Here is a 25872-nt window from a genome sequence, read left to right as displayed (position 1 = left end):
ATTGAATTAATTTGTGGCATGGGTTGTTCCCCACCCCTGCCTTTGCAAATGCAGAGGGCCATACTCCTGTGCTAAGCTTCTAGTGCTATTATTCTGTTTACTCCTTACCCTAAGAGAAAGGGATTATTATTGCCCTCACTTAGAGAGTGTATTAGCTCACTTGTAAAGCTAGCAAGTGATGGAGTCATGATATGAACTAGTACATCTGCTACTACAAGGTGTTACTCTTAACCAGTGTTTCTGCTTTTGCATCTGAGAATTTGTCAGAATTTTTGCTAAGATATTAACTGGCATAAGGAAAATCGGATATTCTGGGTAGAGCTAAAATCTCTGGTTCAGAGATGGGTAGCTACACTGTGGTATTAAATGATTTGAGAAAGCCTTCAAGCTCTACCTTCAGAATGTATCCAGAACTCGAACACGTCTCACCAGCTCTACTCTGGACTGAGCTTCTGTTACCTTTCACTGGGTTATTTCAGTGGCCTCAACCAGTTTCCCTTTTCCTTGACTCCTGCAGCCTCTTCCCTACACACCAGTCAGAATGATCCTATTAAATGAAAATCAGCTTAGGCGACACCCTCTGATGGTGTCTGTTTCACCCTGAGTGAAATCCAGAGCCCATTTATGGACTGTAAGCTCCTACACGCTCTGGCTGCCCAGTACCTCTCTGTTCTTACCTCCTACTGCTCTCCCCTTGCTCATCTGGCTGCTGCCTCACCTGCATCTTGGCTGGCCCTCGGTTATGCCAGGAGGTTCCTACTTGGGAGCCTCGCACTTGCTCTTCCCTCTCTGAACCGCCCGCTCCCCAGGTATCTGCCTGCTTTTCCTTACTCTTGCATGTCCTAGTTCAGATTTCACCTGCCCTGCCTCCCTCTCACCCCTCGCATTTCCTGCTGTCCTCCTGCTGTATTTTTCTCCATAGCACTTACCATCTGATATGATATATAGTTTAAGTATTTATTTGTCTTGTTACTCAGATCTTATTATTTCTAAATCCTGAGGGCGGAAATTTTGGCGCTTGTTTAATGCTTTATCCTCAGTACCTAGAACAACACTTGATACCCAATAGGAAATACTTGTAATTGGACCCTATTTCTTTTTTTAAGCCCGAGCTTTTAACCATGAACCTAGGGCCTAGGAGGGTTATAGCATTTACTAGACAACATAAACTCTAGGTGGGAAGGAAAGACTTGTGAAGAATCCTCAGGAGCCAAGGTGGTGAATACCTGTGTCTGAGCCAGCTGTGGGAGGGAGTCATGTCCTCACAGAGATTATATCCCAGTCATTTTGTTTTTAAAGCACGTGAGGACAGCCTGGGGGGCCTAAAAGATGACATCACGGTGCAGTGAAAAAACGAACAAAACAAAATCCTTACAGAATTGGGGAGAATATTTATAATGGCTGAAAGTTGTCTTCAGTGTTTTTATGACTGTTTTAAAGCACCATTTTATAGAAACTTATCTCTTATGCCTCATAGGATTTAGTTGACCATCATGATGTGACTTTACTCAAAATAGTAACGTGCTTTCACTTTCCTACTATTGTATTTTCTCCTCTCAGTTATTCTCCCATTAGGCTCCTTGAAGTATGCGTCCCACTCCCCAAAGTATTTATTAAACGCCAGGCACCACTGAAAGTGTCTCTTCTCCAGGATTTGAAGGACTTTTTTCAAAAGTAAGTTGTAGTTTCTTTGATCATCTTTTTTGTTCAGGACTGCCTGTAATCTACAGCTATTTTATTTTATTTATTTTATTTTTATTTATTTTTTTAAATATATCTCTGTTGATTTCAGAGAGAGGAAAGGAGGGGGAGAGAGAGATAGAAACATCAATGATGAGAGAGTCATTGATCGGCTGCCTAGCCCGCAACCCGGGCATGTGCTCTGACCCAGGAATCGAACCCTGATCGCCTGGATCTAGGTCAATGCTCAACCACTGAGCCATGCCCGGCTGGGCTCTACACCTGTTTTAAATATAGGTTTGCTCATTTAGCTTTCTTTGAAAACAAAAATAACTGCATTTTTCTAATTGTATGCTGTATATGCCTGATACAAAAATATAAAATGTAGACAATATATGAAAGTATTATGAAGAAGACAAGCTCTCTCATACATAACAACTGTTAAAATTTTGATGTCCATCCTTTCTGGTCTTTTTTCTGCAAAATGGTATATGATTCTTAATTAGATAGAACATTATCATTAAAGTTTTGTGTGTGGCATTTTTTTTCTGTTTGTGAGATTGGAAAACTTAATTCCACTTCTCTAAAGTGTTTGCCATCCTTTCTACTATTAGAGTGTCACAGGTATATCTTGCTATTGATGAAAGACTTGCATCTTTGAAAACTGACACCTTTAGCAAAACAAGAGAGGAAAAAATGGAAGATATCTTTGCACAAAAGGAGGTAATTTCTTTTACAGAAACCCAAAGTTAACTATCAGCTCACTGGAAGATTGTTGGGGGGTGTCTGATGTCTGAGATGGGGCTGGAACGGTTTCTGTTTCTTGCAGATGGAAGAAGGTGAGTTCAAGAGCTGGATCGAGAAGGTGCAAGCGAGGCTCATGTCTGCCTCTGGGGATGCCCCTCAGCAGCTGCAGTCGGTCTTCGAGTCACTCATTGCCAAGAAGCAGAGCCTCTGTGAGGTGCTGCAAGCCTGGAATAACAGGTGTGACCGTGCATCCCGTGTGGCTTTACTACTATTACAAAATGGGCTCTGCCATGATGTCTTTTTTTCTTAAAAAAAACAAAAACACAAAAGTTTTAAAAATATGTCTTTATTGATTTCAGAGAGAGGGAGGGAGAGAGAGAGAGAAACCTCATTGATGAGAGAGTCATCGATCGGCTGCCTCCTGCATGCACATCCCCCACTGGGGGTTGAGCCCAGAACCCGGGCACGTGTCCTAACTGGGAATAGAACCGCCATCTCCCGGGTCATAGATCGATGCTCAACCGCTGAGCCACGTGGGCTGGGCTGCCATGATATCTTTAACTTAAGTGTCTGTGTTAATTATGCATGTTTTATTTTACTCTATTTGTAGAAGCTTTTATTTTCTGTCATCATTATTACCCCGCATTTTTTCATCTTTTAAAATATATAGGCTAATCTTTAGGTAGTTTGTGAAAATTAAAAAACAAAAATGAGAACAGCCTTCAGTATTATTTCAAATACTTACAGTATATGTGCTTATTTAATCTAATATATCTGAATTATTGTATACTTTATTTAAATATTTATTTTGGGAAATATTTCCCTTTAATACTTATTTAAATGGTCAGTCAGATGATTATAGCACTTATTTATTGAGCACTGGATTTTGCTAGGCACTAATTAAGCACTAAATGGACGTTCACTCTTTTATTTGGTCTTATGAGTCCTACAATGTATATACTGTTTCCATTTTACAGAGGAGCAAACCATGGCTCTCAGAGACTAAGGGATGTGCCCAAGTTATATAGATGCCAGTTGTCAGAGCTGGACTTTGAGCACACGTGTATTGGTCTCTAAAGCCTATGTTTTTTATATTATGTTATTCTGTCTCTTATACTAACTTGCTATTCTTTTATTACTGTAGTCAAAGTAACAGCTCTTGATTAGTTGATTAGAAATAAGACAAAAACTTAGTTATGTGCAGCCTTAAAATCTGTTGTAATCGAGATAGGAAAATGTAATTATTGTGGTTTTGAAGCTGTGAGGAGAAAATTTGTAATGTTATTGAGGATATCAGAAACAAAACCATGTTCTTTGTTTTCTTCTTTTCCTTGAACTGTAGGTTGCAGGACCTTTTCCAGCAGGAAAAAGGTAGAAAGCGGCCTTCAGTTCCTCCAAGTCCTGGAAGACTGAGACAGGGGGAAGAAAGCAAGGTAAGATAATGTAGTTTTGAGTGCAGTTTCCCTTCTGGTGGGAAAAGACTGCATATCCCTGGCTGAGCTGAAACACCGAAGATGTCTCTCCAGAGCAGAGTGGAGCGGACTAGTGCAGCACAAAGCAGACCGGGTGGAGCAGAGCAGAGCAGGCTGTCTAGCCAGAGTGGGGCCTGGCCCCAGGGTGTTCTACAGCCACGCTCTCCCATAGCTGTGCTGTATCACAGTTGAGCTGCCTTGCACTGAATCAAGTTTCCTTCTTCACCACACCCGAGTCGGGGACTCCTGTTGGTATTGAATTGGCACCAACAACCATCAGTTGGCAGGATGAACATGATGCTTTTAAAGAATGGGCTATGCCCGGCCGGTGTGGCTCAGCGGTTGAGCATTGACCTAGGATCCAGGAGATGGTGGTTCAATTCCTGGTCAGGGCACACGCCTGGGTTACGGGCTCAATCCCCAGTCGGGGCCTGCAGGAGGCAGCCAATCAATGACTCTCTCATCATTGATGTTTCTATCTGCCCCCCCCCTTCCTCTCTCTGAAATCAATAAAGATATATTTAAAAAAATTAAATAAATAAAATAAAGTATGGACTCTGGAAGAGGAGAGATGACCTGGTAGCTGGAGAGAAACAATGGGTTATGGACAGATTTTGTTTTATAATAGCAGAGATGTGAGCAGATTTAGATGCAGTGGAGAAGGCGACAGCACAGAGGGGGAGCGAAGGTATTCCATGGGAAAGACTCAGATGAGACAGAGGGAAATCTCGACCTCTAAAATAGGTGCGAAGGAGGCAAGGTGAGGGCAGTTGTGGGTAAATATGCAGGTGAGAAGGGAAAACAGTTTGGTCAGACAAAAGGCAAGGGCACCTCCCGATGAGGAGGGTGGGAAATTTGAGGGAGAGTTCAAGGTTCAGAAGTTAGCTGACTATCCGGTTCAAGTTAGCCACTAGCAGCTGGACTTGAAACTGTCCCATGGATAATAAAAGATTATTAGGCTTCATGGATAAACATAAGTACTTCCTAAGATGTTTTAATGAGCTACTGTTTAGAGCAGCGATTTTCAACCTTTTTCATCTCATAGCACACACACATTAATTACTAAAATTCTGTGGCACACCAAAAAATACATTGTTTGCCGATCTGACAAAAAAATAGGTATAAAAATATAACTTTGATTCATCCACACTGTACAGCTGTTGTTGTGTTGGCTGTTGTCATTTTTTTATTTGACAATCTGAGGGAGAAGAGGTCAGTGTCCCTGACTAAATAGTCAGGAATTGTATGTTTTAAAAATTCTTGTGGTACACTGGTTGAAAATCACTAGTTTAGAGCAGTATCCTCAAAGTGTGATTCAAGGAACCCCTTGGGTTCTAAGACCTTTTCGAGGGCTCTACAAGATTTCACTTTTTCAATTACGTATTGGTGTGAGGTTAGATTTCTTTTTATATACTTCAATGGTAATAATATAGCTCAACAGGTTAAATGCAGAAGCCAGAGATGCAGATGCATTTTTTTGTCTCCTATTAAGCTAGACATTAAAGTATTTGTAAAAGTGAAAAACAATAAAAGATGTTATTTATGTTAATATATAATGGGTTTGCTGTTTTTAAATGAACTAATAAATGTACTTTCTAAAACTTTAAGTTTTAATTTCTAATAAGGTAAAATTGGAAGATATGACTTACATAAAAGCTGAGTGTCTTAATAATTCTTAAGAGGTTGAAGGGGTCCTGAGACCAAAAAGTTTAAGATTCACTTGGTTAAAAATTTTTTGAAAGTGGTTTTAATGTTCCCTTAAGAACAGAGTATTTTCTTCTGTACAGATAAATGCGGTGGATGCGTCTCCACGGAATGTTTCTCCAGGGCTTCAGAACGGAGAAAAAGGTTGGTCCTTGAGCCTGAATTCACCTGCCGTTGGGCCTAGAGACATTTCTGTCTAGTGGTTGTTTTTAGCTGCTAATTTTGAGAATTTTTTTGATGCAGTTCATAGACTTTTTTCCTTCCTGTAGAGCATTTGTGGCACTGTTAGTTTACAGTTATTATAAAGTGTATTTCAAGAAGAGAAATTAGGAGATTGAAATAAATGATAAATGGAGAAGGCTGCTCTTAAGAAAAGAGCGAAGCAGAAAAGAGGTTGAACGTCCGCTTTGCTTGTTCCAAAGTCAGCTCCCAGGTTTCCCTGCAGAAGTCTTACAAAACTTAATTTAGATTTTTATGTCACTAAAATCTTTTTTAGACTTAAACTGTCTTTCACAGTATTGCATTGAATAAAAATTTGGAGGTTTTTATGTAGACTGTGTTTGTAGAACAAGATCTGAACTCATACACTACTTGGCATTTTTCTATTATGATTAAGTGACTTTCCCCCCCTGAAAATAAGCATGTAATTGTTTTTCAATAGTGTCATAATTTCATTCCCTAGTAAATTGATTGAACTGATAAACATAACTTTGCATTATGTTGTATTGCAAACAATATTGGTAGGAGTGAGACTTGGTTAAGATCTGATCATAGTCAAGTCATCTAGCCTGTCTGGATTTTTCTATCCATTCCTAAAATATGCACTAAAATGGCCTAAATAATTTTTAGGAAGCCAAAAGTCTTTGTTTTCTGAAGTAAAACTATGAGTTGGCATTTTAAAAACATTGCTATCAGATATAAATGGACTTAATGTTTTTAAATGACTCATTTAAGTCTGTGTTTTTCATTAGAGGACCGCTTCTTAACCACCCTGTCCAGTCAGAGCTCCACCAGCTCTACCCATCTCCAGTTGCCTACTCCCCCTGAAGTCATGCCTGAGCAGTCAGGGGCAGGGCCCCCGGAACTGGATACAGCCAGCATTTCCGAAGGTACAGCTCCAGTCACTTTCCCTGCACTTCATCCAAAAGAGAAAAGCACACTGAATGCTTTGAAACGATGCTCTCTCATTCCTTAGAATTTACAAATTTTATACTATTGAATGTGCTCTTTTAGATAGAGCTTTTTACTATATCACTTCTTCAATTGCTGTATTTGACGTGTAAATATCTCAGTAACAAAATTCTATTCAGCTTCATCTACTTTCTGGGGATATTACTTTTTCAGATCCCATAAAGCACATGATTGTTGCCTTCTAAGAAGATAGGAAAAATTGCAGCATTTTTCCAACAACAAATAGGTGTTTCACTAATACCAAATTTATGCCTTGCTTCTCTCTTTCCTTGCTTTCTATTTAAGCAGCAACTACTTAATTGTAGTGCATACTTTAAAAATAACTTTTCAATTGCAATTAAACTCACATGTAGTAACCACAGTGCACATAATTGAGCTGAAGTGGTGACATGAACAGCTTGGAATAATTCCGTCATGACTGCTGCCTGGCCTCTGCCATCAGTTGTAGGTGGGTCTCAGTTTCAGAAATGTTAAAATGTAAAGAAATGAACCCCTTGGAGCCAGTGCTCTGTATGCTACTCTGTTGCTTTCTGCTTCAGTTCATAATAGTTATTATTCCAGAGGGAAATTTCACACCATAATTGGGAATTATCATGTGCATATGTCTTGAGTTCCAGAAAGGAAAAGAAGTTGATATGTTATGCTTTTTTTAGTACTTTTCTGAATATTAACATATAAGTAGAATATTTTTCATCCTAGATGTGTTTGATGGACATTTGCTGGGATCCACAGACAGCCAGGTGAAGGAGAAATCAACCATGAAAGCCATCTTCGCAAATTTGCTCCCAGGAAACAGCTATAACCCTATTCCGTTTCCTTTGTAAGTATCATAAAAGCCAGTGGCTGTTGGGCGGTTTTATTTTTACTTAATTAAAAAAATCTCCATATCTAGATTTACTCTATATATTTAAATGAGTTTATTTAACTGTATATCTCAATCCTAAGTTACATTTCATCATAGTAGAAGAGATGTCTTTTGGTATAGTGTAATTTGTACAACAGCATTGTTATTTAGTAGATGACTAGGTGAAAAGGATTAGCTAATGTTTGCTTAATGCCTGTGATTACTGGTTCTGGAAATAACTGTTTATATATATTTAAAGATATACTGCTACACCTATTGATCTCATAATCCTGAAAACATATTGCTGATTATATATACAAGGATGATATTATTGACCCAGTAAGTTATTGGGACATGGTACTTTTCTAACAGTGGCGATGAATTGCAATGGCTCATACAAGTTTTCATGTGATCTTGTTTGTACTGGGCTTGCCACAGTGGGAAAAAATATAGACTGGATGTGAGAGTTTGTTTTTCTTCTGCTTGTCGACCTGTTTGGTTGTCAGATGCTACTTAATAAGGACTTTATTCTTAACTGACTTATGCATTCATTTATTCAGTCAATATTTAAACTTGTTGAGTGCCAACTATACTGCCCCAGGATGTAGAATAAGATTAATACGGGAAAAAAATCACTGCTCTCAGGAGCACTCACAGAATTGGGGGGAGAGACAGGCAGAGACTCACAATACAGTAATTTTACATACTATGGGGAGGGGCAAAAGTAGGTTTACAATTGTTTGTGTGGAAAAATAATACAATAATAAATAATCAAGAATAAACTGTGTTTCATGTACTCACAACTGTAAACCTACTTTAGCCCTACCCTGTATAACAGTAGTATGTGAAAGGTGCTTGTTTTCTCTGCTTTAGACTCAGATATCTTAGTTTCTTGACTGGGTTATGGTCCCTCTTGTTTTATGGCTATTGCACATGCCCTCACTTTCTTCTTAGTTATTAACTCATGTGCATTGTTTCTCAGGAAAACTTTACTAGACCCCCAGCTCCCTGCCCCAATAGATTAGGTCCTTTTGTTATACATGCTTATGATTCCTTCAGTGGCACTTAGCACAGAAGGTAATTATATTTTTTATAGAATTACTTGTTTCTTTACCTTCCTCTACTGTAAACTCTGCCATGCCTGTTTTTTTCACTATTGTATTATCATCATCTTGCACATGTTGGTGCTTAGTAGTAGTTTTTCTTAATACTGTGTCTCCTGCACATTAGGTGCTCAGTAAATACCTGTTAGACAAATGAATGAATGTTTCAGTAGGGGGTTTAGGGTGGAAGTTGGGGGAGCAAGATTTGGGTTAAAAAGGAGTCATATAATTGAGTTTACATGTGCTGATAGGAGAGCAATGGTGTTAAGTTATTTCTTATTGGACTAGTATTATGTTTCCACAATTCCTAGAAGGCTTTTCTTTCAAGCTTATAGTAGGACAAAATCCTTTACACTTGTGCTGTTCATTGTAAATCCTAACTGAGATAAATATGGTCTAAAGTCTTGGCAGTGTGGAAAAGCTTTGTTTGCAGTGACTATTCAGAACCCTCTGATTTGAAAACTAATTCTGATAATTTTAATTGCCTTCAAAAATTTTCTGTTGCTATATTTTTGGCTGTTTGGTTCGAGTTCTGTGTACATTTTGGCTTGGTTAATTATTCCTGTAATTGTGCAGGATGTGGTTAAGATTGCCCTGAGATTTACTTGAAGTGTGTTAATTGTTTGTATATTTAATTTTGTGCTAATTTTGCCTTACTTATTTATGTATTTGAAAATTTTGAACAGTGATCCAGATAAACACTACTTAATGTATGAACATGAACGGGTGCCCATTGCAGTCTGTGAGAAGGAACCCAGCTCCATCATTGCTTTTGCTCTCAGGTATTATTCATAAGGCTTTCTTACCTATGGTTATATTTTAATATTTTATACATATTTATTAATTGCCTTATTGTAGAAACCTGTCACATAGAATAAAGCAAAATGATTGAATATAAGTAAACACATATATGTTTTGAGCGTGATAACTTAAATCTTTGTATCTGAAAATGTACTCTTTTCCCAGTAATTATAGGATAATTCTTAACAAGCTCCTAATAACTAAATTGACTAGGCAAGCTATTTACTGTCCGTATAGCCTCTAACCATTTTCTGTATTATAGTATGTATCTGTCATATCCCTTCCTTCAGTTTACTTATTGACGTAATATTTAGAACGCATCTGCCATGTATCATCTGAGTATCTTTCTGTGTGCTCTTCATTCATTTCCATCCTGCTTCCCACACAGAGCAGGTAAGGTTTCTTACTGAGAGTAATATGCCTTAAACATTTCTATGCCCACAAAGAACTACTGTTCCCTGACATTTGATTTATCTAAATCAGGGGTCCCAGAGTTGGATTTTTTTTTTGGCCAATGCAACATAAAATGTTTTGGGTAACATTTAGGACCTCAAAATTGAAAAACGCTCTCAGACTCCTTTCCTTTCTATTAAACTAAACCCTGAGGCTTCATACTTTTAAATCAGCTGTTCAGCCGCTGCAAGTGTTGGATTTAAATGTTAGCATGTAGTCTTTCACAGTCCTTTTTTAGGATATTGATACTGGTTGGTGTTTGGGTTGTATTTTGTATTTTCTCTGAAGACATTGACCTTCTTCATGAAGTTTCTGCTTGATAACTTTTGTTAGTTGAATGTGTTTGTTTAATTATGAATACTTACAATGATTGTGTTTTTATAATGCAAAACTTATTTGAAAGTATATGATTTATTTTAAAAAGGGAGCTTAACATTTAACATTCTTCAACCTATTTCTACCCTAAGTTGTAAAGAATACCGAAATGCCTTAGAGGAATTGTCCAAAGTGAGCCCGCGGAACAGTGCCGAAGAAGGACTTCCAACAAATAGGTGATCTGCGACTGAGTGGAGTCTTTTAATTTAGCTGTGCCATCATTTTCTAAATTCTCATACTTCAGTTTTATCAGTATGAAAGTTTCTGGGATACGCACTTGTACTTTAGCTAATAATTGATGGAACAAAATTCAAGTATAGCAAAAGATCTTAAACTGTTTCTTTGGATTCTGTTTTCTAATGGTTGCCATTGAAGTTCAATGTGTAGTGCAGATTTAAACTTCCAACATTTTTAATTCTCTTTGTTTTCACTTAAAAAGTAGTAACTTGTGAAATTAGTAAGCAACTGTTTGTCTTTGTAACTTAAAATATTTGTGAACATTCTATAATAGATAAGAACCTCATAGTTAAAACAAAACATTCGTCAAAACCGGTTCTTTTAATATGTTCAGTATTCTAGACATTTGGGTAGAAATTGTCATAGGTTCATTATTTTGATTCTTACTGAAATAGGTTTTCCAGCTTTACTAATGTGATTAAATTTTATCTGAATTATATATTATGTTGACTAGCATGAGAAATAGGAAACTGGTATTTCCAGTAATTGTTTGACTTACAGGTGCTAATATAACTCTAATGGACTTGGAGAAAATATTACTAAAACTTACACTTTCATATATTTTTCCACATACATTTATAATTATAACATTTTGCTTTCTTTTTCTTAAGTCCAATAGACATTTGAAGACTTTTTCTTCCATGTTCTAACTTGTTTAAGTTATAAATCAGATTTATATTGTGAGTGAGGTAGGTGGCAGTAGATTAATGCAGGAATCAGAGTACTTGCTGTTTTCTGTCTGAATAGCATAAAACCAACTTTTCTTCTGTTTTTTTGTTGTAGTGCTTTAGACAGCAGACCAAAGAGTAGCAGCCCCATTAGATTACCTGAGAGCAGTGGAGGACAGCCGAGTCGCACAGCAGAGGCAGAACCACAACCAAGTAAGATACAAAAGGAGAGGTAGTTATTATTAGTTTTGTTTGTAATTGTGGTTTGAAGAAGAAAACAAATAAGAAATGCCATCTGGTAAGGATTTGTTAGTTCTGATCTTTGAAATATAATATGGATTTTTTTTTTTTTTTAAATATATATATACCTTTATTGATTTCGGAGAGAGGAAAGGAGAGGGAGAGAGAGAGATAGAAACATCAATGATGAGAGAGTCATTGATCGAGCCCGCAACCTGGGCATGTGCCCTGACCGGGAGTTGAACCCCGATTGCCTGGATCCCAGGTCGATGCTCAACCTCTGAGCCATGCCCGTCTGGGCTGGATTTAAATTTTTTGGTATTTCCTCTTTTATACATATTTTGCTTTTCTTTGATTCTTAAGTTTATTCACTTTAGAGCTCCTAGAAACTCGTACGTCTATGCAAAAACAAGCACGGTCTCGCTTCCTACCTAGAGCTTTCAGTTTATAGTGTGCAACCTAAGCAATATAACAGCAGCTTTGTTGTTGTTGTTTTTATAGTGTTATTGGCATTGTGAAAAGAACTTCTTATGCATTATCACCTTTCATCCACAATACATGTACAATAACCACATAAGATATTTCACATATCCCCATTTTTCAGAAAGAAAGTTTAAACTTAAATTAAGCAGCTTGCTCAGGATTATACAGCTAGTGGAGAACTGGGATTTGAACTGCGTCTTTGTCAGTTAGGAATGTATCCACTACAGGTAACAGCAGACTCATGGCTATTGGGGTTTAAACAAATGACAGTTTCTTTTTCTTTTCTTTTCTTTTTTTTTTTTATTAAATATATCTTTATTGATTTCAGAGAGAGGAAAGGAGAGGGAGAGAACGAGAGAGAAATATCAATGATGAGAGAGTCATTGATCAAGCCCACAACCGGGCATGTGCCCTGACCGGGAATCGAGCCCCGATCGCCTGTATCCTAGGTCGATGCTCAACCGCTGAGCCACGCCCGGCCTGGCGACAGTTTATTTTTCTAAAATAAGAACATCTGCAGGTGGGCAGTTGCTGGCAATGGCTCAGCGACTCAGCATTGTCATGACAACATAGGGGTAGTTCGTTTTTCTATGATTCTCTTAAGTTTTACTCATGGTCAAAAATGTTCTACTTAATGTCTACATTTGAGGCAGAAAGAGGGGAGGTATAAGCTGCAGCTGTTCCCTTTTCTTAGGAAAGCAGAGACTTCTCCCTTCACTCTCATTAGTTAGAGCTGAGTCTCTTGGCCACCCCTCCCTGCAAAGGAGACTGAGAAAGTGGTGAGCTTATACAAATCACTTATTCGCTGGGGCTACTATATACACGGCTGCCCCCCAACCCCTTGAGTTGGACTTCATTTAGCAAGGAACAAGGTGGGATTAGATATTAAGGAGGCAATACTGGTTCCTGACACCCTAAGTAAGGACCCTAAGTAAATACCCTAAGTAAGTACGATTAACATTTGATAAGGATTTTGTAGATTGTAAACGTTCAAGATCAGCATCATATATACTGAGCTCATAGATCACATGTATTAAGCTCAAAACTGAGAATAAAAGTATAGAGCAAGCTTTAGTGATATTTTTGGCCATCCTTGTACTACTTACTTTCTGAAAAATGTTAAAAACAAAATCTTACATTTTGCTATGTTAAGATGTAAGAACACAAATGATATAAAGATGTTACCTTTAACTTTGAATTCTCATAGCTTGCAACATTGTTTTGTATTAGTTTAATAGTAACGCTGTAAGAATTCAGCCCTAACTTAATCTCATGGCTTAAGATATTATGACTGCCTTGGAAAGATGTTTTTCAAAGGTTTTATCAGAATTTCTCACATTTTGATATGTTGCTATCTGACCACTGTTCTTTTTCTGTTTCTGTTAATAAGAGTGCTTGACTGTCCCCCTCGAAACCCATAAAAACTGAGGAATAATAACCTGTGCAAATGAAAGTATCAGTGTTGCTAATATTGTTACCCTTAGAAAATGGTTACTGTGCACAAAGTTATGAGTTAAAAATTTTAATTTTTCCACCTATAGTGACCTGTACTTACTATGCTGCCTCTATTTTTAGCCAAAAAGGCTTCTGGAATGTTGTCCTTCTTCCGAGGGACAGCAGGGAAAAGCCCCGATCTATCTTCCCAGAAGAGAGAGACCTTGCGTGGAGCGGATAGCGCTTATTACCAGGTTGGGCAGGCGGGCAAGGAGGGGACGGAGAATCAAGGCATCGAGCCTTCAGGTGTGTTAAAGGGGGACCAAACCTGCTTAGTCTAGGCTTTGATTTACTTAGTTTAGTTCCTTAGAGCCAAACAGATGTGACAACCCCTGCATTAGATCATGAATTAGTAGTTTATTTAAAAAACAGCAACTGCATGATAAATTTTCATTAGTATTTAAGATCTCTGTTTAGTATTCTATAGGCTGATATTGGGCTGTGATCTTTGGAAGGTATTGGTGCTTTGAAAAAATAATTTTGAAATATGAAACTTAGAGGTTCTAAAGGTTAAAAAGTATTCCCAATCTACAGTAATTAGAGTGGATCTAGCAGCAGGTTTGCCAGACAGATCAGTCAGATATAAAGCAAAACTAGCTCTGACTTAGACACTAGTATACTTTATGTTTTATATAAATATTTTAGTATATGATAAAGAAAGCATCACAAACGTTGGCGAAGCATTCTCCTCTCTGGGGACACTGGTCATAAACTCTGCAGTCACGGGAAACCTTGATGTAAGAGTTGAGTTAGTATATTGCTCACATAGGAATCACTTAAGTAGAAGAAACATTATTCAACCTAAATGCTCTTATTTTTTAATTTAAAAATTGATTTTTCAAAAGGTCCACACATTTTTATTGTAATAGTTTACAATAACAGTTGTATGCACAGTGCTTGCTTGGAGTGACTTGACCAGGATAAAGAGGGGACTTGGCAGTTTTTATTGTTGTGTCAGGGAAAGAACAGGCAAATGGAGTGATAACCGTTTAAAACTTTGGCTTGACTAATGATGTTAAACCTTTTAGATGAAGTAGATGGAGGAGACACACAAAAGAAACAGCTCACGAATCCTCATGTGGAGCTTCGTAAGTCTGAGATAAAATATTGGTGGTTTGGGGACAGCGACTCTATTATTTGAGGCTTCTGGTTACATGCTAAATAAATAGACTATTTCTTGAAATGAATATTAAGTCTGTGTGCTGATGTAGTTTTATTTAATCTACATTTAGTTCATAAAATGTACATTATAAAGAAAGTTAATTTGTACATTTAACTGAAATGATAATTTAACTCATAAATGACAATTTGATTTAATTTCTAATGTATTAATAATTCCTGTGTAATCTAGAGCCACAGAGTCTTGACAAGGTGTCTAGAATTCTGTGTATATGGATGCTAAAAATGTATCATCCAGAATATTATATACAGTAAAATTTAAGACATAAAAGCACAATGATGGAAATACAGTAACCAGTATAAAACAAGAAATGGGTCTTAGGTTTGAATTTTCTGTGACCACGTAAGGATGGTCATCAGGTGCTTTACAATCCTCCCTAAAGATCACTTTAACAAATGATGATAAATGGATATAGTAGACTTAACAGGAAAAGTGCTGCCTAGAAGAAAATTAAATGGCTGCTGCTGGTGGGGGTGTGGAATTGGGCAAGAGGGAAAAGAGATTTTTGATTCATGAAAGTGTTTTTTTAACACTTCTGTTTATAGAATTTTCTGATGCTAATGCCAAGTTTTATTGTCGGCTCTATTACGCGGGAGAGTTTCATAAGATGCGGGAAGTGATTCTGGGCAGCAGCGAAGATGATTTCATTCGATCCCTTTCACACTCGTCACCCTGGCAGGCCCGGGGAGGCAAATCCGGGGCTGCCTTCTACGCAACTGAAGGTGAGTCTTCCAGAGGCTCACTGATGACATACTGTCCACCTTCCCCTCAGATAATTCCTGAGGGACTTGAACAGAGCTAGTAGGATACTGTCAATTGGCAAACAGGAGTTTCCTCTTTTTATGTTTATACTTTATGCTGTGTCATAAAATATTTAAAAGAATATACGTATATAGGATGTGTAATTAGAGACAAACATCTATCAAATTCTTACTAAATTCTCTCTAGTCCTGAGTTTTCCAAGTGTAAATAACAGCAGATAGAAATGGAAACATTTAACCCGAAGGTAGGAAGGCAGGTTCCTCACTCACCAAGGTTTCCAGAAGATCGTGACCGTTTGCACTTCATGTTCCATTCTCCAACCCACTGAGAGCAAAATCATCGGAGGTAACTCAGTCGGATTGCTTGATAAGAACTATCATAACTATTATGTATTGGATTGCTAACAAAGGAAAACATTTATACAGTTTTAATAAAAAGTAGATCAGCTATGAATTTAGGGGTGGTACTTTCAAAAGTAGAGGTTTCTTGACTGTATAAATCCTCAGAAACCCTTCCCACCCTTCCAATTACTTGAGAACTGTGTTCTGATGAGGATTTTCTCTGTGACATCAGAAAATATCCCTTAAAAACATGAAGCAAATAAGTCATTTGGGGTCTTTGGGGTTTATTGTAGATAACCTGAGTAAATAATTGTGATTGACTAAATACATGCAATTTCTGCCTTTTAGATGATAGATTCATTCTGAAGCAAATGCCTCGCCTGGAAGTCCAGTCTTTCCTCGACTTTGCACCACACTACTTCAATTATATTACAAATGCTGTTCAACAAAAGGTAGACATCTCAGAATTAGATGGTCTCGAATTAGAGTTTACTGGGCTTTTGACGTCCTCAGAGTTAATCCTGAGAGTTTTCTCTGTGGTAAGATGTGGACAGGACATGACTGGATCTCTGTTATGCTACAGAGAAGTGATAGAACGCAGTAATTTCAAACTCCTCCTACTTTTGCCAGCGAGGAGCCAAGCGATCTCAAGCAAGTTGCATTTAATTAGCATATATGTCAGTTAAAAACATTATGCCTGGATGAGGAAAGCTGAACATTTAGGTATTGTTAATTTTGTTGAGACAGAAATTGGAAGCATGTTAAGAAATGAGGCCATGGATCCCTTAGGCAGAAAGAGAGCAGCCAGTGCCCAGGTTGGTCCATTTGTTGCTGAGCAGTGAGGACCTTCCCGGAAAAGTATGAGGGAGTCACGTGGATTTTTTTTCATTATGGTTTATTGCATGCTACTGGGGAAATTCTGTGTCATAATAAAATGTGAATTTGAGTGGTTGTGGAGGATCTAATATTTTTATTGGCATTGCTGCTTTACTTGCTCCTGACATTCAGGGGCTTGAGTTTCTTTCAGGGACCTCTGTTCATATGAATAGAAAATCATGTTTGGGTATTACATGAATAATCCAGATATTGGTATTAAATTACAAATAATCCTTTTTGATAAGAGTTTCCTTTCATTTTTTTCTTGATTAGAGGCCTACTGCATTGGCCAAAATTCTTGGAGTTTACAGAATTGGTTATAAGAATTCTCAGAACAACACTGAGAAGAAGTTAGATCTCCTTGTCATGGAAAATCTTTTCTATGGGAGAAAGATGGCACAGGTAAGGATGTTGGACTATGCAAAGCATTTAGCTGCTGGAACCCTTTGCACTTCTGGTTCCTGAATGTAGTGAATCAGAGAATAGCATCTTCTTTGGTAGTACATGTTAAACTTTGGTTGCTGGGCCAAATTGAACTTTGGGCTTGTTGAACCCTATAGGGAAGAATAAATAGGAATATTGTAGACTGATCCTAAAATTTAACATCTCCAGTATTCTAGAAACAGAATTACAGAAGTGGAAGGCAGATCTACTTCTACCATCTCAGTTTTCAACATGCAGAAACTGAGGCCCATAGAAATTAAGTGCTTTATGGCAGTCACACAGATATTTCTAGAACTCAGATTGGTCTACACTCCAGAACAGTACTCTTCAAAGTGCTAGTCCTTGAACTGTTTCCAGTGTGTGGCAAGGTAAGGAGCTTGTACCAGTATGTAATTCCATGCACTGCTTTCTACGTTGAGAATGTCTTGCTATGAGAAAAACAGCTGCTGAACTAAGCAGTGTGCTTCCTGGTGTAATTGATTTACATTCTGGTGCAAGTTCCTTATGTCATCACGAGCCAGGAACAACCGACCAGCAGTGGTCTGTCCAGTACACTTCAGGTCGCTCTGCTCTGGTACCACGTCCACTCACCTTTGCCGCCACCCAAAAATTTCTCAAGATAGGCTGTTGCTTCTCCGTTGCCATAGTAATCATGCAGAGTTTTGGTATCAAAACATTAAGTTTCCTAAGACTATTTGCATCTGTTTTTTAAACTGCATTTCAGTCCAGTGATGTGTTTTTGGAGTTACTTGTCAATGTTTCTTAAAGTGGATTAAATGAGTCAGTTATTTCTGAAATGTTTCAGTAACTGAGTACTTGGTATTAACTTCATATGATACAATTATATCACATGTATTTTATGTATTATACAGTTACAATGCATGCATTTAATGACATGTTATATGTTAAGTATTTAAATAAAATTTAAACTATATATTTAATGGTAGTAGCTATAGGGAACCTTTCTGCCTTTTTAATTAAATGGCATTAATCATTTGCAGCAACTCACATATTACCGAATTTTCTTTCTGCCAGGTATTTGATTTGAAGGGTTCACTTAGAAATAGAAATGTAAAAACTGATACTGGGAAGGAGAGCTGTGATGTAGTCCTGCTGGATGAGAATCTTTTAAAGATGGTTCGAGACAACCCTCTGTATATCCGCTCTCATTCCAAAGCTGTGCTGAGAGCCTCGATCCGCAGCGACTCCCACTTCCTTTCTAGCCACCTCATTATAGATTATTCTTTGCTGGTTGGGCGAGATGACACCAGCAATGAGCTGGTTGTTGGAATCATAGGTAAGTCAATGAGCATACCTTACTTATAGTTCATGAGCGAAATCCGTCAGATTTGACGATTATACTGAACCTGGTCTATAGCTTATTGAATATTTTCATTTAAAAATTTTAAAATAATAGTTTTAAATTCTGTTATATAAATAGTACTTTTTGTTCATTTTCCTCATTTACATTTTCATTATCTTTACCAAAAATACCTATATTCGAAAAGGCACTTAGAAATGAAGCCCTGGGATGTGGGGCTGTTGTGAGGACAGAATGAATAAAATGGGGAAGAACCCTTAGAGCACCTGGCATATTGTCAGCACTCAGTAAATGCTAACTATTATAGAAGTAATACAATTAATATTGTCCTTTGCTTATATTCATTGACATAACTTTATTGCTGATTTTGTTCCCTGCAACAGATTATATTCGAACATTTACATGGGACAAAAAGCTTGAGATGGTTGTGAAATCCACAGGAATTTTAGGAGGACAAGGTGAGCAGACTTTTTGTTTTGTTTGCTCTTTAAACTATACTCATGTTTTCCTTATCAGTTAATATTTTAAAAATTGGATACTTTTTTTATTCCAAAATATTAGTGATTATCTCTGATTTTATTGTACTTTCCAAAATGGTCAAATAATAGGAGTTGTGTAGGTGGGGAAATACGGGGTTTAAATTTGTGTTAAAATGCCAGAGGTACTCAAAATGAAAAGTTAAAAAAAAAAGGCCAGAGCTTCTGGATAAGAGGTTGTCTTTAATTAACACTTGAAATCTTCTAAGTTCTCTGAGCACTGCTGGCCCCTTTGTGCTTTATACATCTCTCTAGGTAAGTGCTAGTCTTTTAAAATAAAACTCCTACCAGGAGGGCCCCGTCCCATGTTGTGGCTCAGTGAACAGCACCCCTTCCCCTTTCTGAGACGCCTGGGGGGTGCAGAATGTGACTTTATGGCAGTTTACATGCAAGAGCGTAGGTGAAGTCAGCTGCCTGATCACTTACATGACAGTTTTCTTTTCCCTTTCCTCTTTTGTAATTTTAGGTAAAATGCCCACTGTGGTCTCTCCAGAGCTGTACAGGACTCGATTTTGTGAAGCGATGGACAAGTATTTCCTGATGGTACCGGACCACTGGACAGGTTTAGGTCTGAACTGCTGAAATGAAGCACTTACCGTGAAACGGACCGTGAAGGAAAGGGGGCTGGAGCAAAGGACCAAAAATAAGCTGCATTTTACTTGTTTGTCACATTCACCACTGTTTGCCAAGGCCTTTCAGTTCTGCGTTTCATAGGCCCTCTCACACTGAAGGGTTAAAATTCCGTAGATGTGCACTGTGGTTTTTGATACCTACAGATTGGCTATCCCTGGGCTGGAAAGTTGCATGGACATTTTTTCACTTAAGCAGAAATATAGACCCATTTCAAAGGGCTAAGGACAGATGTATGATTAGAGATGAGATTGGGTGAAAAACGGGTTGATGTGTTTGCTAACCATCCTGCTAAGAAAACAGTGCTCCTAGGTTGTGACTCTTGGCGTTGCATGTGACACATTCTTCACTTAAAAAGCATTTGTAGATTTGGTGAGCTTTTTTGGTTTGTTTCTCATGTAACAGTTTAATGTTGCCTATTATCACAGTTTCTGAAACCTTTAAAAATTCTGAATTATTCTGTGAATAGCCAGTTAAACAGATGGACAGAATCTGTTCTTGTTTTACAGAGGAATTTGACTTAAATTGGGAATCCTGCCATGTCCTGTATCTCACACTGCTTTCCAGTATGTTTGATGTTTGTCAGGTTCTGTCTTTACTTCTCTGTGGAAGGCAGGAAGCCACCACCATTAACTTTAAGCCTTTTTGTCTGGAGCTATTTTTTAAGCTTGTTTACAACTTTTGTGCAGTTATTATGTAAAACAGCACTTATCTGCACATGCTCTTATTCTAAGTTTTTTCTCTTTCAAGGGCAACATTAGTCAATGAGTCTACAATGACTAAATCCCCAAAGGGCGAGTGGTTAATGAAGGATTTTTTAAATGTAAAGTATATTTCAGGCCCAATCCAAGAAATTGGGTGAAAGGGAAGCACTTGATCGCGTTTTGTAGAGGTAATGTCTTTTTCAATATAACCAGCAATTTAAGTGACATATATATATATGAAATTTCTAGATCTGATATTCTTGTTTCCTAACTTTCTATACCAGTTTCTAGGCCAGACCTGACTATCAAGAAATGTTAAAAGATACAATGTTCTTAGTAAGGAATTTCTTGTTTAATAGAGAGGTTGTTTAAAAAGCGATCAGAAGTATGAAACATGATAATAATGTAACCTTGAATATTTCCTTTTGGCTTCTTTGCATAACAAGGATAGTTTGGAGATTTTTTAAATTGTAAGAGTTCTCCTCTTTTCAGGCTTCCAAGGATAGCACATTTCTATTGTAACTTTCACATAAGGAGGAGAAGTCTGGATACATTTCACTTACAGAGGCTATAATACATGAAATGGGAACATTTTGGAAAGTTGTCTTTAGGGAATGAAAGCATTAGTTTGGTGTATGGTGCTTATTGGAAACGTGATTTGTTTTGAACTAGAAACAGGTAAGTTGACCAAGGACTTATGACTGATCTGATGATAAGCATTTTAAAAAATAACATGTGGTGTACCTTTTGATACAAAACACTGGTGATTTTAGTTTCAGTATCATACAGCAGTAAGGAGTTGTACAGCAGTGACACATAGAGGAGCATCAGCTTGTGTGTCCAGGAGCAGTGGGTTTTGCATCTGATTTTGAATGCAAATACTGTTTTGATCATTTCTTCTGTGAAGATACTCTGGGTTATTCATCCTGTCCATGTCCTGCACCCCGGTCATGAACGCTTCCTGTAGAAGGTGTCTCCCCCCAGCTGTAACCAGGGTGTGTCTTTGTTTTAGCCTCAGCGCCATCTGTGTACCTTGGATCCTCTGCTGGAGTAGCTCCGGACAGTAATTAAGTATCTTGCTGATTTTGTTTTTCTTGTCCATGACGTTAAGAACTATTTTTTTAAAGTACTGCTGCCTCTTAGATAGTTTTGTGGCTAAAAAAAGTTCCAATATAATATAACCTGTAGTAATACTTGCTGTCCTTTTAAAGCTGTCTTAAAGAAGGGGAAATATAAAATTTAATTTGCTGTGAGTGGTAGGACTATATTCCTGGCCCCTTGCTGCTCCTGTGTAGGCCGCCCACATATATAAGGCGTTTCAGATGTTGTGCTACTCAGTGTTAAGCACTGGGTGACTTCACCTCTCTTGAATTCCCTTTCAAGTCCCGGAGAATATTAACAAAACAGTGGTGATTTTAGTTTCAGTATCATACAGTAGTAAAGGAGTTGTACAGCAGTGATACATAGAGGAGCATCAGCTTGCGTGTCCAGGAGCAATGGGTTAAGAATGGGTTAAGAATGAAAAGTTAAGAATATGGAAGAAATCTTAATACTTTAGTCCTTCGAATAAACTATGAATCCTGAAAATAATTGACAGTAGCACAAGAAAACTATATAACATGTTGCATTGTATAAAAAATCTTATTTATAAATTTGAAGCTTTTTGATGCCATCAAAACTTCGTTAAAAATAAAAAGGATTAACCTTTATCTTAACCCAAGCCTAAGAAAACTAAGGGGAATAAGCCGTTGTAAGCCCTTTTATAGTCTATAGAATGTTTTAGATTTACAGATATTCAAAACTTCCTATAAAATGTCCTGCTTATAATTTTTCCCTGATCCAGCAGTAAGTGGTTTTCTAGCTTTGGCTTTTTTGGGTAGTGTAAATAGTAGGGTTGTATTGGTTTTTGTGGCATCAGTTTCTCCTTGGCATTTTACCCATTAGTACTGGGCTTGTATAAAACTGCCAAGGAAAGGAATCTATCTGTAGAAAGTCTCCTTAGTTACCAGAGTGGAAACTGTTGTGAATGAGCCTGTCGGTGAAACAGATCAGGCCATTCATTACTCCTCAAGTGTTAACATACTGACTTATGCAGTATTCAAAGCATCTAGTGCAATGCCTTTTTTTGTTTGTTTTTATAACGTGGGTGCAGTGTATTATAGAAAAATTAAAATTATAATCATGAGCATTTTTATTAATGCTTCTGTGCTGGTTTTGTAAAAAATGTACATTCTGTCTTTGACAGGTTTAATTTTAACTAGAGAAATGATATTGTAAATCATAATAGCCTCTTTTAACTTAGTATGAAAATTCAGTTAACAGTATTGAAAATACCTGATGTATTATATTGTATATATTTCTCTACTTTGGTTCCAGCTGTTTTATATGATTGATGTGTTATTTAAGAAATGAAACTGCCTTGGCCTTTTAAAGACTTATACTGTAAATAAAGAAGACTTACAAATAACTGAGAATCATCTTCACTTAGTTTTGAATCTCTTTGAGGGAATTAACAAGGGGAGCTGGAGTTTGGTGTGCAAGCCCAGCCCCTGGCCCTCTGTTCATTCTCTCCCCTTTTGTTTTCTGAGAATTTAAATCTCTCACGAATAAATAGCCCTTCTCCTTACATCCCAGAAAGTGGGTCTTGAATGTGTGGGTCGCTTCCATCAGTAAGAAGCTGCCCAGCCTTTTCTGCCCAGAATGCTGAGCTCGCTTTAGTTTCTTCCGAGTGTTCAGAGTTTACCTAAAGTGGATCCAACTATGGTACAACCTGCAGCTGTGGGTGCGGCTGCTCCCCTCCCCTCCCCTCCCCTCCCCTCCCCTCCCCTCCCCTCCCCTCCCCTCCCCTCCCCTCCCCTCCCCTCCCCTCCCCTCCCCTCCCCTCCCCTCCCCTCCCCTCCCCTCCCCTCCCCTCCCCTCCCCTCCCCTCCCCTCCCCTCCCCTCCCCTCCCCTCCAGTACTAAATCCCAAGTAAACAGCCCTGTTTCTTCAAATTCACCTTTTGGTATCCACATCACATCACGTTTCATCCATATCACATCACATCACTCCAACAGGTAGTTGCTGCCATAGCTCTGCACTCGCAGACGGCACTCCCTCCCAAGTCTCCAGCATACTGTGTACTCTCTGTCTCCATCATCCCAATTGCTGAAGCTTCTGCTTTTGCTGCTTTGATTCCTTAAATAAAATTCCTGGGGCTTCAGAAATGAAGAGCCACCTAATTAAACTAGAATTTACCCCCTACTCTTTAAAAGTGTGCCTCTGTTCTTTGCAATTAGATGATCATAACAAAAACGATCGTGACAAAAATTTTCATAGCAAAAATGACTGAGACAAAATAGCATTAGTTGGTTTTGCTTCTTCATTCTGCCGTTATACTACTATATCCAGAGGATGTCCCAGTTCTGTGACCTTTCCATCGGTTATTCTCACCACACATGTCCCGACCGCTGATTTCATCATTGCATAATGTGGAAATGCTTTCCTTATCTCTGAATTTAAGCATTAAAGAGTGTTACACATTCAAGGTATTGGAAAAGACTACCTTTCTAATTACTTATTTTCCATTACTCTGAACATTAGGTATATTCCATATTTTATAGAATAATACATTAAAATCAAGTTGTGTGTACACACACATGCACACACACAATTTATTAGGGGGAAAAATCTTCAAATAGATTGTCTGCACTCCTTGGCACAGCTCTACAGCATTTTGCACTGTTTCATTAAAATTCTTATTATTTTTAGCTCTTGACAATTGTTTTACTTAATTAAATCAATCATAGATTACTGCCAGTTATATATGCAGAAACCTGGGAAGTTTATTAACTCATAAATGCCAAAAGATAACAGAAGCACTGGAGGACTGATAATTAAATGCATCTTTTAATTTCTAGCCTATAAGTGGAATTTAGCTCATGTTAGCTTGCAGGTTTTTGTCAATGTGTAGACTCTGGTATAGCACCTTCCCTTCAAGTCTAGGCTGCATGTGACCCATGAGGGGAAGTCATGAATTATGGTTAAGCTGCCTCTTCCGTTCCTTCTGATACAGTTGCTAGACATTGATGTCTCATCGCAAACCATCAACGAGCAGTTTTAAGATCCTCGAAGGGAGATATTTTTTTTAACTGCTATATTGCTACAACCTAGAAAACCATCTGTCTTTGATTCTTAATACTCCTTAAGCCACAGATATCATGGATAAAAACTGAATTTACTACCCTAGACATTTAGTAAAGTAAAAAAAAAGTTTCCTTTTCTCTCAGAATGAAGTATTCTAAGTCCTAGAGCAAATACATCTTGATTATCCTAAATGAAAGAGTGATGTTTCTTAATTTTCAATATAGAGTCATGCTTAGCACTCCTTGGTATTCTGTTCAAGGATCTGATGCCAGAATGGCCATATGGTCAAACACAGGTCTCATGCAGAAAACAGACCAACAAGCTCACTGTGGGTTTATAGTAATTGCTGGTTGGGAGCGTTTATTGTTTGTGGAGTCCATGATCAATACTCTCTCCATTTCCAATTACCGTGATGATTTACTGAATGAGAAAGATGGGTATTCTTAGATCAGAACCTGTAAAAGGGGGTAAGAAAGACAATCACCCCAGTTTATTTTGTTCATTAAATTCCACATATGAGTGAGATCATGTGGTACTTGTCTTTCTCTGACTGGCTTATTTTACTTAGCATAATACTCTCCAGGTCCATCCATGCTGTCACAAAGGGGGGAGAGGGTGGGCAGAGATTAATCGAAGAACTTTTATGCATATAAGCATGCCCATGGACAAAGACAATAGTCTGGGGAAGGCCTGGGGGTGGGCAGATGCAGGGTGGAGGGGATCAATGGGGGAAAAAAAGGGGGGACATCTATAATACTTTCAACAATAAAGATAAATTTTTAAAAAATAAAAACAATTATAATTTTTTTAAAAAAAGAAAAAAGACAATCACTGTTCAAAATGAAAAAATTCTTTAGGGACATTATCTCATTATTTGGAGAATCATTTTAGAGTTTACATTTGGGGTATATGGATATGGTTTGGGAATGTAATTAGACTTATAAAAATATTTAGAGGGACTGCTCTCTCTCCCTCAAAGTTGTTATAGCACTAATTAATTTATTGCTATTTTGATTTGGTGCCATTTGATACATGCCTAGAACAAGTTCAGTCTAAGGCAGAGTAGAATTGTCTGATAGACCTGTCCCTTGTGATAACACAAGGAAGGCTTGAATTATCAAATTAAACTCTCTCGAGTTCCAGCTCTTACCAGCACCAAACTTGACAGATGACTCAAAGACAGTTTATGCTAACAATGTGATCTATGGTGAATGTCTGATTTTGCTCCAGGTGGGGGGGAAGCTAGAGTAGGCGAGGTCAATAAAAACCCTGTCACCAAACCCTGGGTGGGCTCCCCTGGTTGGCAGTGCTCTGCATGAGTGGTCCTGCATCACTGCTGGGAGGATTGAGCATGTCTATGTAATTCCGCTGGAAGCTCGTGGGTGGTTTCTCCTCTACTTTATCCCATGTGCCTTTTCCCTATGTTGAATTTAATCTGTATCCTTTCACTGTAATGAACCA

The 25872-nt window shown here is 37.9% G+C and overlaps 1 protein-coding gene across 7 annotated transcripts in view; it reads left to right on the top strand.

Moving 5' to 3' along the window:
* PIKFYVE (phosphoinositide kinase, FYVE-type zinc finger containing) overlaps positions 1 to 22753 on the top strand; it is a gene marked incomplete at its 3' end in the record, with an annotated part of 69210 nt that extends 46457 nt beyond the window's left edge. For all 7 annotated transcript variants that reach the window (XM_081142892.1, XM_081142888.1, XM_081142891.1 and 4 more), the window contains 18 exons: positions 1561 to 1674; positions 2295 to 2403; positions 2510 to 2664; positions 3770 to 3860; positions 5687 to 5747; positions 6575 to 6712; positions 7494 to 7614; positions 9428 to 9523; positions 10463 to 10546; positions 11391 to 11488; positions 13574 to 13738; positions 14521 to 14580; positions 15218 to 15394; positions 16124 to 16227; positions 16925 to 17053; positions 18131 to 18392; positions 18800 to 18874; positions 19419 to 22753. In XM_081142892.1, coding sequence (XP_080999018.1) covers positions 1561 to 1674; positions 2295 to 2403; positions 2510 to 2664; positions 3770 to 3860; positions 5687 to 5747; positions 6575 to 6712; positions 7494 to 7614; positions 9428 to 9523; positions 10463 to 10546; positions 11391 to 11488; positions 13574 to 13738; positions 14521 to 14580; positions 15218 to 15394; positions 16124 to 16227; positions 16925 to 17053; positions 18131 to 18392; positions 18800 to 18874; positions 19419 to 19534 — 2155 coding nt within the window. The remainder of the gene's footprint in view (positions 1 to 1560; positions 1675 to 2294; positions 2404 to 2509; positions 2665 to 3769; positions 3861 to 5686; positions 5748 to 6574; positions 6713 to 7493; positions 7615 to 9427; positions 9524 to 10462; positions 10547 to 11390; positions 11489 to 13573; positions 13739 to 14520; positions 14581 to 15217; positions 15395 to 16123; positions 16228 to 16924; positions 17054 to 18130; positions 18393 to 18799; positions 18875 to 19418) is intronic.
* Between the last annotated feature and the right edge of the window lie 3119 nt (positions 22754 to 25872).

The sequence above is a fragment of the Miniopterus schreibersii genome, assembly GCF_964146895.1.
Source record: "Miniopterus schreibersii genome assembly, chromosome: 7".
NCBI lineage: Eukaryota > Metazoa > Chordata > Mammalia > Chiroptera > Miniopteridae > Miniopterus > Miniopterus schreibersii.
This window is presented reverse-complemented; position numbering and strand designations above follow the sequence as displayed.